Source organism: Neovison vison, chromosome 8 (genome assembly GCF_020171115.1).
Source record: "Neovison vison isolate M4711 chromosome 8, ASM_NN_V1, whole genome shotgun sequence".
Lineage (NCBI taxonomy): Eukaryota > Metazoa > Chordata > Mammalia > Carnivora > Mustelidae > Neogale > Neogale vison.
In genome coordinates this window covers 124,857,720-124,873,881 of record NC_058098.1, presented here as the reverse complement: position 1 = coordinate 124,873,881, position 16,162 = coordinate 124,857,720, and the positions used below count along the sequence as shown (strand labels likewise).

Here is a 16,162-nt window from a genome sequence, read left to right as displayed (position 1 = left end):
AACCTTTGGTTTAACCCCAAACCACTTCAGTTTAAAGGAACTGGTCTTCAAAGGAGATGACTATCTATTCTGCCTTGCCAACCTCCTTTACCAACATTTTCCCAGCGTCCCGCATAAGCGGTCTCCCTCCCAGCCTGACTGGAAACATTTCCAGAGCTACTGGTCCAGCCTGCCAGTAAAGGGACAAAAGACATAGAGTCTGTAGACCTGCTGCTTCAGAACCTCCAAGGGTGGAAGTTGCCTGAGGGATGGCTCTTCAGAATGCAGATACCTGGGCCCACTCCCCAGATAATCGTGTTCACCAGTCCTGGGGTGGCTCAGAAGTCTGCATTTTCCACAAGCTCCCCAGATCATTCCAAGACACAGTAAGATTTTTTTTTTTTAAAGATTTTATTTATTTATTTGACAGAGAGAGAGATCACAAGTAGGCAGAGAGGCAGGCAGAGAGAGAGAGGAGGAAGCAGGCTCCCTACTGAGCAGAGAGCCCGATGCGGAACTCGATCCCAGGACCCTGAGATCATGACCTGAGCCGAAGGCAGCGGCTTAACCCACTGAGCCACCCAGGCGCCCCCCAAGACACAGTAAGATTTAAAAACCAGGGCGCCTGGGTGGCTCAGTTGATTAAGAGGCTGCCTTCAACTCAGGTCATGATCCCAGGATCCCGGGATCAAGCCCAGCATTATGCTCACTGCTCAGGGAGGGGTCTGCTTCTCCCTCTCCCTCTGCCTGCCGTTCCCCCTATTTGTGCTCTCTCTGTCAAATAAATAAATAAAGGGCACCTGGGTGGCTCAGTCGATAAGTGACTACCTTCAGCTCATTTCATGATCCCAGGGTCCTGGGATCAAGGCCCACATCTGGCTCCTTGCTCAGCAGGAAGCCTGCTTTTCCCTCCCACTCCCCCTGCTTGTGTTCCCTCTCTCTCTGTCTCTCTGTCAAATACATAAATAAAATCTTTTTAAAAATAAATAAATAAATAAATAAAATCTTTAAATTAAATTTTAAAAACCGCTGGTAGAAGGCAAAGAATATGAGAGTATCAGAATTCCCAAGTTTGCGGCCCAAATCCACCTGTTGCACAGCTCGCTGACCTGAAATAACTCAGTTGCTCCCTTACAGCCTCAGTTTCCTTATCGTCACAATGGGAGCAACATAGACCCAGCCAAATTCCTGGGTTTGCCAACAATTACATCGATAAGGCAGGTTTAGGTAGGCTGAAGAATGGTCCCCAAAAGAGATCTATGTGCTGATCCCTGGAACCTGTGAACATCACGTTCTGTGGAGACAGGGTCTTTGCAGATGTGAATAAAACTAAGGATCATGAAACGGGAGGGGGGGGGAGTATCCTGGAGTAGCCCCAGGAGCCTTTCGTGCTGTCTCAAGGGTCTTAGGAGAGGGAGATGTGACGCAGAGGAGAAGACGGGGTGAAAGCGAAGACAGAGGCGGTCCTGACGCAGCCCCAGGGAACTGGGGTGAGGTGCCCTAGAAATGTCGTAGGTGCCTTAGAAATATTTCATGTTGTTATGACAGGATGTCAGCGTTAGGGGCTGCTTTTGCGTATGGCTCCCATCCACATTGGGTGGGAAAGATGGGCGGGGCCTGCTGTGGCCCCACCCCATACTCATTCCTTTCTATAAATAGCCTTCTCTAGGGCCCCTGCCTTTTGCACATTTTGAGGACTTCAACAGAACAAGGTATGAGTTAAACGGAGGCAAACAGGCTTCGCCATAGCCATACTGGAAATGGGTTTTTCTGGTCCGGTGGGATGAGAACGTGCACTGAGCACCGTCGCGGACATGCGCAGAACAGACCCCTGGTTGCTGAGCGGGGTCTTGGATGATCTTGCGCTGCTGAATCCTGTAAGACCCGTACAAAGTTACAGCCTCAGGGCGCCTGAGTGGCTCAGGGAGTTAAGCCTCCGACTCTTGGTTTCAGGTCACGATCTCCTGGAGCCTGCTTAAGATTCTCTCTCTCTCCCTCTCTCTCTCTCTCCCTCTGCCGCTCCCCCACCTCTTAAAAAAAAAAGTTTAAGCCTCTTAGAAATAAGAACCTTGCTAATATGAAAACTTGGAATCACAGAGTTCCTGTTATAACAGGAACTTGGGAGCTTTTCTTAATTATTTCTAATGTATTCACATTCCTAGGAGATGATGTGTGCATTTTAAAGAGAAGAAAACGAACGTTCAGCTGGTTTGTCCCTGATCTTGCAGTGATGACTGCGGGCTATCCCGTAGTCCCACCCTCTTGCCCCTCAGTGCGGTGCTCTGTCCTAGTGCCCTAAATGACCTCAGTCCCTGAATGGCACCTGGAGGGGGCGTGGCCATCACCCCCCATATCCCCTGCCCTCTGCCGCAGCCGTCACTTTCATCCTCAGCCACCAGTTCCCTGGGGGGTAGCAAAAACTAGTTTCCTTCTCTCCACACCCCCAGGCATCACATTTGAGGTGTGTTGCCTGCATGGTCCGTGCTACCCACCTGGACCCCTCCTCTGTGATTGCCTGGCCAGGCCCTTGTTGATGACATGAAAAGGACAAGTGTCACGATGTCTAGCCCCCGAGCTGACAGACCAGACCACAGTCACCACGGTCACTGCAGCACTGTTCCCTGAGCTAGCCAGGCACCGTGCTAGTCATTCTGCATATGTCCCCACATTTAATCTTGGTGACCATTTGGTGTCCTAGTGTCCCTACTTCACCAAGGAGGAGGCAGTGGCTCAGAAGTTTTACAACATGTTCATAGTCACACAGAGGATAAGAGCCAGAGCAAGGAGGCAGCCGTCCACTTGTGGCCCCAGCAGCATGGGGGTACCATTGTCTACTTAAATGTAAGAACTCTCTCGTTGAAAGCAAAATTTGAGAAGACGCAGACCTAAATTCCCAGGGAGGAAGGGTGCAGAGGAGTGAAAATCCAGGGACACAGACAGTCACAGAAGAAAAGAATGAGGGCAATTTCCAGTGTGGTTAGCAGCTGGAGCTGGCCCGGTGGGCACAGATCCAGAAGAAACTAAAAAGGCCGCCCCGGTTGTAGAAAAGGGATCCCCACGCATGTTTTCTATCCTGCGTTACCAGTGTGGCTGTCGTGGAATTTTCGGTTTTTAAATATCGATCATATCTCAATTCTAACCTTACAGCCTGTGGGTATGAGTCAAAATATTTAGCAGCTTGAACAGCATGGATAATGGCCAGACTCAACAGCACTGGGCGTGACAAGCACTCAGGCTGTGCCGCTAGGCCATGCCCCTGACTGGGGTCAGGCCTCCTCACGGTGGCTTCACGGCGCTTAGAAGAGGAAAGTCAAATGGGGGCCGTCCCATCAGGTCTCCTGGGACCGACCATGCTACAAGGTCAACCTCTGGGCCTCCTCCCAGAGTGACTCAGCATGTCTGGGGCCGGCGGTGCCAATCCATGTGGCTCTGGAGCCCTGTGGCTCTGTTTACCATAATCTGTCTCTCACTTAGAGTCATTCTAAGAAGAGATGATGCATGTAAAATGCTTGGGATGGCCCTCCTAAACCAGTGAACTTGAGGTCTGGGCGTTTGTTCCCCTGACATACATCTGAGTCTACCCAGTCAGTAAATGTGAGAGATGAAATCTTTGACTATTTCTCCCTCTTTATTATGGTCTCTTGTTTTAATACTTTCAAATGCATATTCTCTTGAATACACTTGGATTGTCTCATTTTAAGCTGCCTCATCATATGGGAAGTACATACAGTATAAGAAAAAAATTAAGGGGCGCCTGGGTGGCTCAGTTAGTTTTAAGCCTCTGCCTTCGGCTCAGGTCATGATCTCAGGGTCCTGGGATCGAGCCCCACTTCGGGCTTCCTGCTCAGCCAAGAGCCTGCTTCTACCTCTCCCTCTGCCCTCCCCCTGCTCTTGCGTGGGCACAGTCTCTCCCTCTCAAATAAGTTTTTTAAAAATCCTTTTTAAAAAATGAAGACTCTTAGTGAATGATGACTGCAGTATTTATTCACATACGGGAAAACCAAACCGTAAGAGAAGCTCAAAAGTCATGCTGCCAGTGAGGGGCCCCTGGGTGGCTCAGTGGGTTAAGTCTCTGCCTTTGGCTCGGGTCATGATCTCAGGGTCCTGGGCTCGAGCCCCACATTGGGCTCTCTGCTCCGCGGAGAACCTGCTTCCTCCTCTCTCTGCCTGCTTCTCTGCCTACCTGTAATCTCTATCAAATAAATAAATAAAATCTTAAAAAAAAAAAAAAAGTCATGTTACCAGTGAGAGTAGATCTGCTGTGTGTCCCCTTTGAGTAGATGACACCCTGACCACGCCAGACTCCCACCGTGAGGAGGGAAGGGCGGCCAGGGATCATCCTATCGGTAGGTATGAGCAGGCGTGAGCCCAAACTTCGCTTGAACCTTTGGATCAACCTACCTGTGTGTTCTAACCTTTGGAGACTTAAGAAGTTCACGCAGCCGAAGGCTGACTTTATCGTTGTTTCTAGAATTCCTGAACTTACATCTAATCAATGAATTAATCTAATCAACTTACAATCTATCAATGATGGATTACCACTATGCCTCTTCTGCAGAACCCCATCAATAATGCAAGCAGGGTCCTTTGGATTTATTGCTAATATCAGAATATTCGCTTCCAAATAGAGGTTACATTTCAGATGTTAACTTGGAAAGCAAGATCTCCTCATCTGCTTTGTATGTTGAGATTCGTTCAGCCAGCAGAAAATAAATGTATATTTATTAGTGAAAGAAACATTAATGATGTTGGTGCAAGCTGCTAATTGTCATCAGAAAAGTGAACAAATTTTGAGTAGTTACATAGAGAAACAGATTTGGAATTGGTAATGAATATTATGAGTGAATTAACTAGATGATTTTAGAAATAATAGCATATCCTTTTAGAGCCAAGAAATGTTTATAAAAATTAAATAATGCAAGACAGAGTCATGGAGAATAGATTTTATTATAAGCGTAATCTTTTGAGTTGTTTGCAGTACTAAATTTATAACATTAAACAAAATAACCTATAAGAATTATACTTAATTTTTAGCAATTTAACTCTACTTAGTCCCTGATTCTTGCTTCTCTGTGGGAGTCCATTGAAATTAAGTCCCTGTTTAGAATTGCAAATGTGCAGCCGGGTGGCAGAAGGAATCCAGCCCTGATAATACTGAGCTAGACTTAACAGAACTGAATCCGCAAACTTTAAAAATGTGCTCAAATTTGAAGCAATAGTGGTGCCTGGGTGGCTCAGTTGGTCAAGAGCCTGTCTTTGGCTCAGGTCATGATCTCGGGATCCTGGGATCGAGCCCTGCATCAGGGCTCCCGGCTCAGTAAGGAGTCTGCTTGTCCCTCCCTACATCCCAATCCCCTGTGCTCGCTCTCTCTCTCTCTCTCTCTCGTTAATAAATAAAATCTTTAAACATAAATTAATTAATAAATAAATTTAAATAATAAAATGGAATTACATTTTTATAAATTATATTTATTAACATATAATGTAGTATTTGCCCCTGGGGTACATACAGGTCTGTGAATCATCAGGCTGACACATCTCACAGCGATCACCATAGCACATACCCTCCCCAGTGACCATCACCCAGCCACCCTCTCCCTACGGAATTACATTTTAAAATTGAATTTCAGGTTTGTTCTTGTTTCCCAGAATTCATTCTAAAGTGTTGAGACACGGTTGGCTTTGGCTGTTTCAGCTCATCCCTGACTGCCTCTGGGCCTCCGTGTGTTTGGTGCAGCTCTGGGCATGGAAGGGGGCAGGAGCTTAAGAGAGTCGCCTTCGTGTCCTCACCTGTTCCATCCTCTGCTCACCTCTGCCGGGATGGGCTGAAAGGGGCCATGGGTCCGGTCGTGTGGTGTAGACGGGAAGGGCAAGTAGGATTTGGAATCCACGGAGGCATGGAGACTGGGTGTGCTGCGGGAAGCAGAGCCGAGCCACGTCCTGGAAGGCGCGGTTCCCTGGAGTGTATGTCCCCTGACTTTACTAGGGCAGGGGGCCTCGGGATGGCAAGTGCCAGAGCTCAGAGCCCGAAGGTGAAGAGCACAGTGGGTCACCTCTCACCTGTACATCTCTCCTTCCTCCCGGGCAGTTTGTGAAGTTTGCCAACATCGAGGAGGACACCCCATCGTATCACCGGAGCTATGACTTCTTTGTGTCCCGCTTCAGTGAAATGTGCCACTCCAGCCACGATGACACGGAAATCAAAACCAAGTGAGTAGGGGAGGCAAGGGGGCCCACTCAGCTAAGGGCAAAAGCATCGAGGGGTCTTACAGCGTTCCCAGCCCAGAGCACACTGTCTGACCTCAGCCGCATTGACCTTGGCTCTGACATCGCTGGGGAGGGAGGGAAACACCTGGCAGGACATATGTGGGCAAGTGGGCAGAGCTGGACTCCCAGCTTGTGCTTTCAAAGGAAAATCTTCTGGGGCACGAAATAGGAGCAGATGGAAGGCAATGGTCTTGGGAACCAAATCTGAGCACACTTACACACACATGCACAGACCTGTGTTTTTTTGTTCAGGAGTACGTGCATTTATACACACCCAGAAACACACTCACTTGCCACTAGCCATCACCACATACATCTGCCGATACAAAACCCAAGTCTTCACATTGGCTGATCTCTGTGGGCATCCTGGCTTTGTCTCTTCCACTAACCCCTGGCTCATTCCCCTCCAGCCACACAGGCCTCCTTACTGCCCACAAACACACCAAGGACATTCCTGCCACAGGGCCTTTGCACCATCTGTTTCTGTGCCTGGAATGCTTCCTCCATAGATCTGTCTAGCTCACTTGCTTTCCCCCTGCAAGCCCTTGCTCAAATAAGTCCTGGTCAACACCACCTTCTCTCAAACATCCCACATACCCCCTTCTCTTCTCCCTTGCCCTGCTCTGTTTTCCTCACATAGCACAATCCCCTTAAGGACACCTTATTGTTTCTTACTCTTTGTCTGTCCCCCAGCAGAATGTAAATTCTGGGAGGCCAGGAATCATCATTTTGTTCACTGCTGCCTCTCAGGTGTAGCAGCACTGCCTGGGGACCAGTAGGCGCTCAATAAACAGTCATTGAGTGAATGAATGAATGAATGAATGCTTTCTTTTTTTAAGATTTTATTTCTTTTATGTCATCTCTGTGCCTAACGTGGAGCTCGAACTCACAACCCCAAGATCAAGGGTCGGATGCTCTGCCAACCGAGCAAGCCAGGTGCAAATAATGAATGCTTTCAGATAAACGTCCTGAATTATGGACTACACTTTTACGTTCAGACACAAACTTATCAAGTTCTTCAACTCACAGAAACACACTTATCCACATAGAATGAAAACTTCTCAAATAAAATCACAAAGACATTATGTGAACATATGCCCACAGAAGATAAGGGGGACAGAGCATCAGACCAATGGAGCAGTGCATGAGCAAGGAAACAGGGAATTGGGGTTTGTGCCAAGTCTCGTCATAGAACGATAAGGTGCAAAACGATTAGAAGGGGGCCTCTGCCCAAATGGGGTGTGTTTGTGTTATCAACTCGGGGAGGCCCTATGAAATGGAGAATATGTTCAAAGGGGACAAAGAAGGAAGGAGAAGGGAAGAGAAGGGAGAGGCCAGGGGGAGTCAGAGCGAGGAGGCTTGGCGGCCGACGTTGATGGTGGTATGCCCACAGCAGCCCAATTCTCCAGTGCTTTGTTCCAGAACTCAGCCGCCGGCTTTCTCCTTCATCACTCCAGTCCCTCAGGGGGGCCCTGAGTGCCATGTTTTGTGCAACAGCAGGGCCAGGGAGCCCTGCTGATGGTCTGGGTTGAAGGAACCGAAAGTGAACCCTACCATCCTGCAGAGAGCCAGTTCCCAAAGCTGTGAGCCTGTGGAACATCTCCAGGGCAGGTCACCCTGTGAGTGGTTGGCAGGATCCCCTCTTCCTCAGGCCCCCGTTTCTTAAAATAGTCATGGACTCTGGAAGGGTGCTACCCCAGTGCCTTCAACGGGTAGTGGGGGCCTCTGGAGGAAGGAGCCCCTTGTCATCTCCCCAGCACTGGCCCTGCCGTAGCCCCCTCACTGCAGATGGGCTCTAAAGAGACAGAAGGTTCTGGAACAGTTGGGGCATGTCTGGGGGCAGGTGCTGGGGAAGGCACAGGACTGAAGCCTGGTGTGGCTGTAACAGGGGCCAGTCATTCAGGCAATACTGAGCTTTCAGAAGGGGGAGCAGAGGGGACAACCCTGTGCCATCACACACACACACACACACACACACACAGGACGTAGTGGGGGAAGAAGGCACAAAAGCAGACGTCTGTCAGCCCTATGTTGTGACAGCATTGGGATGTACAGCCCGTGGGGAGGACAGTGGCTGAGGTTGTTTGCTCCTAGCACCTGAGCAGGGCCATTAGTGCCCACAGACGGCACGTGCCAACCCTGCAAGGAAGGCCTGCCAGGGTGACAGGTGTTTCTGGCACAAGTCATCCTTTTTCTTTCTGTCAGCCTCCCTGTGCCCCTTTTCCCCAAAAGCCCCCTGTTGTTCATTCACAGCCCCAGCAGAGCCCAGAGCCCCTTTCCAAGAACAACACTTGGGTCTTATAAATAAGATTGTGTTCGGCAGGGGGGGGGATGTCCCTTGGGTTCAGATACTCCCCAGGCCCCTTGCTCTTGGTTAAGCCTCCGATGGGCCCATGACAGGGAGCCATAAGAGGAACAGACAGGTCTCTCTGAGGGCCTGGTCTTTGGGGCTTTATTTTGAAAGGGTCGGTCATTCCAGGTGCCGTGGAATGAAAGGTGTACATGTGTGGGAGGCATTCTGGGGAGACGGAATTAATTCACATTCACACATAAGGAAGCCCTGGAGAGGAAACCAGCCAGGCCTGGTTTCTTGCCGGCCAGGCTCTCTTGGGTGGGACATAGGAGCCCAGTGTGTTTGGGACGTATTTCTTCCGTGCATTAGGAAGTACCTTGTTTTTTGTTTTTTTAAAAGATTTTACTTATTTATCTGACAGAGAGAGAGATCACAAGTAGGCAGAGAGGCAGGCAGAGAGAGAGGAGGAAGCGGGTTCCCAGCTGAGCAGAGAGCCCAATGCGGGGCTCCATCCCAAGACCCTGAGATCATGACCTGAGCAGAAGGCAGCGGCTTAACCCACTGAGCCACCCAGGCACCCCTAGGAAGTACCTTGTAACCCAGAACCAGGAGTAAGAATAGTGAGGGGGACACTATTCTAGTTACTTCACTCTAAAGTCTGCATAGCCTCTCGGTCAGGGTCAGGGGTGCGGGTGGGGCAGGATCAAAGCAGCTCATGTCCACTTGCACAGGAAGCCGGCCGGAGAGGAGGCTGAGTCACACGGAGGGTAGAAGGTGGGCTCCCTTCTGCCTTTGGATGGATGAATGCATCCCCGGTCCCCACATCGTGCTCCTCCCCTTGCCACAGAAGCCAGGCTTCTCCGGGCTGGAGGATTTCATGACTCCGTGTTGCCCTTTTTCTTCCAGAATCAGAATGTCAGGCATCAAAGGTCTGCAAGGGGTGGTGAGGAAGACAGTGAACGATGAATTGCAAGCCAATATCTGGGACCCACAGCACATGGACAAAATTGTCCCGTCGCTGCTTTTCAATCTGCAGCACATAGAGGAGGCAGAGAGGTAAGCAGGCGAGGCAGGAGCTGGGGCAGCAGCCATGCATGGCCCTCCCGGGCTGCCTCTGCCATCTGCTTGGGAACCACAGGGCTTGGGCTGGCTGGTAAAGCCTAATTAAAAGGCTAGGTATCTTGGTTTTTGTGGCTTGTTATGCAATGCATCCAAGGCCGGCTCCCTAGGAGCCTTGGCTCTGGCCTTCTGCCAGCTTGCTGCACCCCCTAAGATCTGCGTTCAGTGAAGGAAGGACAGTAACCGTGCTGGGTTCCCTAAGGGTAAGTGCAAGCTGGTAAGAACACAAAGAACGAAAAGTCGGTTACCTCTGTCTCTCTGAAAGCAGCAAGCCAAGGAGGTTTTAAAGCACCTTTCATGGCTCCAGTGGCTGAGGACTTTCCCTTCCTCCCTCACTTCCTAATGGCACTGCAGACCCTTAAAACTAGCTTGACCAGCCAGCAGCCCCCGGACCCTAGTTGCAGATGCTGGGTTTTAATCTGGGAGCCTTGAGACAGGGGATTCAGTGTGTCCCAGTCCCTCGATCTTCCCATCTGTAAAATGGGATGCAGGGAAAGGCTCGTGTTGCTGTCCACCTGGGCTGTGCATGGCCAGGTGTGAGAACACCAGGTTCCTCCCTCCCTCCCTCTGACTCCCTGGAGCGGGTGAAGCTGGGGACAGGCTGGGGGGAAGGAAGTGTGGCCCTCTAGGGGCCATTCCTGGAACTGCACCTCACCCCAGAGCTTGGCCTGTGGACTCTAGGGGTCTCAGCCCCCAGAGAGACATGAGGCTCCTTCTTCAGTCCAGATCCAGCCCCTGTGACTGAGGTACCACTGAGTCCCACTTGCACCAACCGCCTTGCCTTTCTTTTTCCTCTCCCTCCCTCTCTCCTTCACTTTCTTTTGCTTTCTCTATTACTCGGCCTCCCTTTCTTTCATACTCAATCTTTTTCCTTCCCAGGCTTTGGGGAATGGAGACACTGTGGTCTGTGCCTCCCAGACCTGTGATGTGCAGGCTATCTGTCCTTCCTGCTGGGACACCTGTGCTCAAGGATTTCCGGAAAGAGAATTTGACCCCTTCTCCCATGATCTTCCTTCATCCTGGGGTCCTTTACTCTGTTTCATCTCTGACAGTCAGGATATCTCCCACATTATCTCTGCAGCCCACATCAAATTCCTGCCTGTCCCAGTGCACCGTGTGCAAGGATGCAGTGTGGAAACGCAGGCTGCCGGGACGCCTGGGTTGTGCAGTCGGTTAAGCGTCTGCCTTTGGCTCAGATCATGATCTCAGGGTCGAGATGGAGGCTCGCATTGGGCTCCCTGCTCAGCGGGAAGTCTGCTTCTCCCTCTTCCACTCTCCCTGCTTGTGCCCTCTCTCTCTCTCTAATAAGTAAAATCATCTTTAAAAAAAGAAAAAAGAAATGCAGGCTGCACAAAGACTGATTCGAGCTTTGCTCGCCATCACTTACCCACGTGCTGCTTGTTTCCACAGCCGCTCTCCCTCGCCCCTCCAAGCACCAGAGAAGGAGAAAGAGAACCCAGCAGAGCTGGCCGAGAGGTGCCTTCGGGAATTGCTGGGCCGCGCTGCCTTTGGCAACATCAAAAATGCCATCAAGCCTGTTCTCATGTGAGTGCCACCGGCCCCCACCCCAGCACTCAGAGAACTTTCAGGTCCTGGCATCTTGCTGACTCGGGGAGAGAGGAAAGAGGTGTTATGGTGGTGGTCCTTTGCCCAAGATGGTCCCTTGTCTGTGCCTGTGTGACAGCAGAAGCTACCACACAGTGGCCAAGAGCAGTGTTGGGGAGAGGTGCTGGCAGGAGGCCCGGAAACCAGAGGAAGGTGCCCGGCTTCACTCCTGAGTCCACAGCTGCGGAACTCTGTTCTTGGCTTCCCTCCGGTTCCCGTGAGGGGCCAGCCCCGGGGTCCTCATCCTCCCCCCCCCCCCCGCCACCCGTAAGGCCTTCCTCACCTGGGAGCTCTGCCAGGGGCTGGGTCTCTGGGGAGGCTCCTCTCCTCCCAAGCTTGTCTGTTATCCCTACCGTTGTTTACCTTTCATAGCCATTCCCCCTGTGTTTTCTCCCTCACAGCCACCTGGATAACCATTCTCTCTGGGAACCCAAGGTCTTTGCCATCCGTTGCTTTAAAATCATCATGTACTCAATTCAGGTACGGCGGCTTCCCCCTCCAGCTTGTGGACCGGCCAAGGGCACCTCGGGGAGCAGGCCGGTGTGCTAAAGGAGAAAGCCAGCCGTCCTCTATGACTTCTCCCCAGTCCCCAGGTGTCTCAACGTGCTGCTTCATCTGGCTGGGAGGAAGGGCAGGTTTTAGTTTTATTTCTGATACAGCACAGATCAATACTTTATAAAATAAAATTAAAAAGAATTCTTTAAAAAAGCAAATGAAAAGCTCATGTAAAACACAAGCCCCTAGACCCCACTCACCCCACAGCCTGATGACGTTGCTTACTAAGCCCTTATTCTCGAGGTTTCTACTGTCCCAGTGTAATCAGGCTACACTTTGTGCAGCACGGGACTAAACCCGGTGGCCTGTGGTGGCCCTTACCAGTGTGACCTGGGACCCAGGAACAATGAAAAGAAAGACCAAAAAAATGACTTTTGACCCGTTTGAAGTGGAAGGGCCCAGGGCAACTCGAAATCAAGGTCGTCCCTGGGATGGGGCTTCTGCTCCTGTGGGACCAGGGGGAAGGGACTGAGGAGACATGGACACCACCTCCAGTGCCCACTGGCCTCAGGACCTCACCTTCGTCCACGCCGGCCGTTGCGTCCCAGTCGAGAGCTGCCCTGGCGCAGAGGCCGCGTGGGGGTTGCCGTTTGGGGCCAGCACGTCTTCCTCCCCCCAGCCGCAGCACTCCCACCTGGTTATCCAGCAGCTCCTGAGCCACCTGGACGCCAACAGCCGCAGTGCGGCCACGGTGCGGGCGGGCATCGTGGAGGTCCTGTCGGAAGCTGCCGTCATCGCGGCCACCGGCTCCGTCGGTAAGGGGGCCCCGAGGGACAGCGTGGGGGCCCCGGAAGCCTCCAAGGACAAAGCCCTGCCCTCGGCGGGAGGCTGCCTCCCCCTCCAGAAAAGGGCAAGGGAGCGCGGGGAGGGGGCAGAGGAAGGCCCCGGCTGGATTGCAAGACCGGGGAGAACGAGCGGGGGTGCCAGCCCTGGATTTCGGGTCTCCCCCTCCCTGCACCCCGCCCCCGCTACGCTCAGGGCCCACGGTGCTGGAGATGTTCAACACTCTGCTGAGGCAGCTGCGGCTCAGCATCGACTACGCCCTCACCGGGAGCTACGACGGGGCCATCAGCCTGGGCACCAAGATCATCAAAGAGCACGAAGAGCGCATGTTCCAAGAAGCTGTCATCAAGACCATAGGTGGGACCCGGGGCGGGGCCGTGGTGGGCGGGGCCGTGGTGGGGCGGGGCCAGGCGCCGCGGCGTCCGCCCGGGTTGGGAGGGGCAGGGGGCTGCCTCCACCCGGACCGCGCTCGGACGCTGCAGGAAAGTCATCGGCTCAGGTTGCGTTACCCGCGGCCGTCGGAGGAGATGGAGTCCGTCGGCGGCGCGCCCAGCTCTCGGACTGGCCGGGGCCGGGCGTGAGGGAGAGCGCAGAACGACGTCCGCGGGTTGCTCAGGCGGGACTTCGGATCAGAGGCGGAGAGCCGCGAACTCTTCCCGCCCCCGGCCCCCATCAGGCCCGTCGGATGCCGCCACGCGGGAGCGATTGGTGGGGAGAAGCGAGGAAGAGGAGAGACGGGAGGGAGGAAAGGGAGAAGGCCGTGGATGCGCACGTGCATGCGGACGGGGAGAACCGGACGGCCACCTCCGAGCTTGCAGAGCTGGTCACTTCAGAGCCGCCCTGGCTTAGCAGCAGGGCGCTCCCCTCTCCTTCCCAGAGACGCTGACCACGGCCTGCGGAATGACAAGCGAAGGTTTCTCCCTCCGCGTCTTAGTTGTCTCCCTAGGGACGCAGCCCGCACTCTGGGCGGTAGTTTGTCCAGTTGAGAGGCGGAGCGGAGACCCTGGCAGCCGGCAGTCCCACCTGAGCCAACCGCGTCTCCTTCCTGCAGGCTCCTTTGCCAGCACGTTGCCCACGTATCAGCGCTCCGAGGTGATCCTCTTCATCATGAGCAAGGTCCCACTGCCTTCTCTGCATCATCCCATGGAGACAGGGAGGACAGGGTAAGCCTCCCAGCCTTGCTGCCCTTTCTCCCCTATTGGCCAAAATTCCACCCCAGCTTCCCTTCCCGTCTTTTCTCCCTTACTTCGCTTTAATTTTCCTGGTCCTGCCCTCACTTTCCTTCTACTCTCAAATCCCTCAGCAGTCTTTAGTGGGGCCCTTGGAGCCCACAACAATTCCTCAGGCTGCCCCACCAATAACTACCTCCCACCTTTGGGGCAAGCCGTTAATTTTCTGGTCTACTTCCTGGCTCTGGAAGTCAACTGTCCTGGGAAACAAGCTTAATGGAGAATCTAATCACAAGGGGAACCTGGGCAGGCAAATGTGGGGTTTCTCCCCACATCACCATCCTGGTGAGTATTTGTGTCTCTGGTCTACAGAGAGAACAGGAACCGGCTGACCCAGATTATGCTGCTGAAATCCCTCCTTCAGGTGAGCCTCTCCTGTCCCCAGTCCTGCTCTGACTCTACAGGAGGCAACTCCTCCCAAGGGACCAAGAGAAGGCTACCACATACAGTTGCGCAGGTTGCACACTGCACAAATAGGTCCGGCTTGAAGGGTGACTAGGGGGCTGAAATCTAGCCTGTGTTACACTCATTAGCAGTCTGGGCATCCACAGAGCTGGATCATCCAGAGCAGGCAGGGCACTGCTCCTAATTTTCACAAAGGTTCCTTATCAGCTACTAATAGCCTTGTCACTCAAACATTATCTCTGAATTGGTATGCTAACTTTGGTTCCTGCCCTTTTTTCCCCTTCCAAGTACCTCCCTAGGTCCCTTCCACCTGTTTCCCCCTCAGCACTTGTGCCCACCTCAGTCTGTCTTTCCCTTCATCGGGATTTTACATTCCTCTTTACCTCTTTGCAACCATCACTGGAGTCCAGATCTTCAAAAGCCATCTCATGACCAACTTGTTAGAACATACATGGACTCGGTGGAGATTTGGAGCCATGGGTCTGAGTGGGGTCCTGGAATCTGTTTGTAACGGGCTCCCCAGGGATTCTTACACACAGCTCTGCCTAAGCTCTGGAAATCTCACAGCTAGATTCTCCTCATGGTTGTCCTTATCTCCATCTGTCCTCATCAATCAGACATACAACCACAAGGAGAATCTTCTAGAAATGATGCTCCCTACACGTTGCTCCTTTTTAAATAGTAGGTGTCCGTGTACAATTGACATGCCTCCAGATTTCACACCTCTCAGACTGAGGTGGGAAATCCCCAGGCGCCTTCACCTCCCTAACTCCCCATCTCAACCCTCAGCCCCAATCTTTATTCCAGCCCTGCTGATCTGCACCACCCACCCGCTCCCGAGCCCACGCCGTTCATGCCACTGTATTTTTATAAAGGCTTTTCATGCTGGCACTGCCCACATCTGGTGACCTCCTTGGTCTGTGTGCTCCTACCATTTCTGCTGAGCTTGCCTTCACTGTACCCAGCTCCTTATCAAGGTGACAGTTTGGGGGGCACTCACACCCCCCTTTAGCTGATGTTTACTATTGATACCACCGGGCCTTACTAGATCCCCTAGGGTCTGCTGAATCATCAAAGGCATTGTTTTGCCATTTGGATTTAACCGTCAATATTGTTTTGCTGCTTTTGTTTATTGTGGGTTTTTAAATTTTTTTTTGTTTTCATTTAAATTCAATTAACTAACATATAATATATTATTAGTTGCAGAGGTAGAGGTCAGTGATTCATCAGTCTTATAATACCCAGTGCTCATTACATCACGTGCCCTCCTTAATGTCCTTCCCCCAGTTACCCCATCTCCACCCCCCACCCCTCCAGCAACCCTGTTTGTTTCCCAAGATTAAGAGTCTCTTATGGTTTGTTTCCCTCTCTCATCTCATCTTGTTTTATTTTTCCCTCCCTTGATCCTCTGTTTTGGTACTTAAATTCCACGTAGGAGTGAGATCATATGATAATTGTCTTTCTCCAATTGACTCATTTCGCTTAGCATAATACCCTCTAGTTCCATCCACGTTGTTGCAAATGGCAAGATTTCATTTTTGATGGCTGCATAATATTGTATTGTGTATGTACATCACATCTTCTTTTAAATTTTTTTTTTTTAGATTTTATTTATTTATTTGACAAACAGAGATCACAAGTAGGCAGAGAGAGAAAGGAGGAAGCGGGCTCCCTGCTGAGTAGAGAGCCCAATGCCGGGCTCAATCCCAGGACCCTGGGATCAAGACCTGAGCCAAAGGCAGAGGCTTTAACCCACTGAGCCACCCAGGCGCCCCACATCACATCTTTATCCATTCATCTGTCAGAGGACATCTGGGCTCCTTCCACAGTGGGGCTGTGGTGGACGCTGCTGCTGTAAACTTTGGGGTTGTTTTACTACTTTTGTACACTTTAACAACATTACACATGATGTGTCTACCAACAGACA

The 16,162-nt window shown here is 51.8% G+C and overlaps 1 protein-coding gene across 3 annotated transcripts in view; it reads left to right on the top strand.

Moving 5' to 3' along the window:
* Positions 1-16,162, top strand: part of EFR3B (EFR3 homolog B) — a 47,949-nt gene that overhangs the window by 18,303 nt on the left and 13,484 nt on the right. The window contains exons 4-11 of one of the 3 annotated variants that reach the window (XM_044261965.1): positions 6,068-6,189; positions 9,446-9,595; positions 11,069-11,203; positions 11,665-11,743; positions 12,468-12,573; positions 12,797-12,958; positions 13,653-13,764; positions 14,143-14,194. In XM_044261965.1, coding sequence (XP_044117900.1) covers positions 6,068-6,189; positions 9,446-9,595; positions 11,069-11,203; positions 11,665-11,743; positions 12,468-12,573; positions 12,797-12,958; positions 13,653-13,764; positions 14,143-14,194 — 918 coding nt within the window. Of the gene's footprint in view, positions 1-6,067; positions 6,190-9,445; positions 9,596-11,068; positions 11,204-11,664; positions 11,744-12,437; positions 12,574-12,796; positions 12,959-13,652; positions 13,765-14,142; positions 14,195-16,162 lie in introns of all 3 variants that reach the window. The other 2 variants (XM_044261964.1, XM_044261963.1) reach the window with 2 other exon arrangements.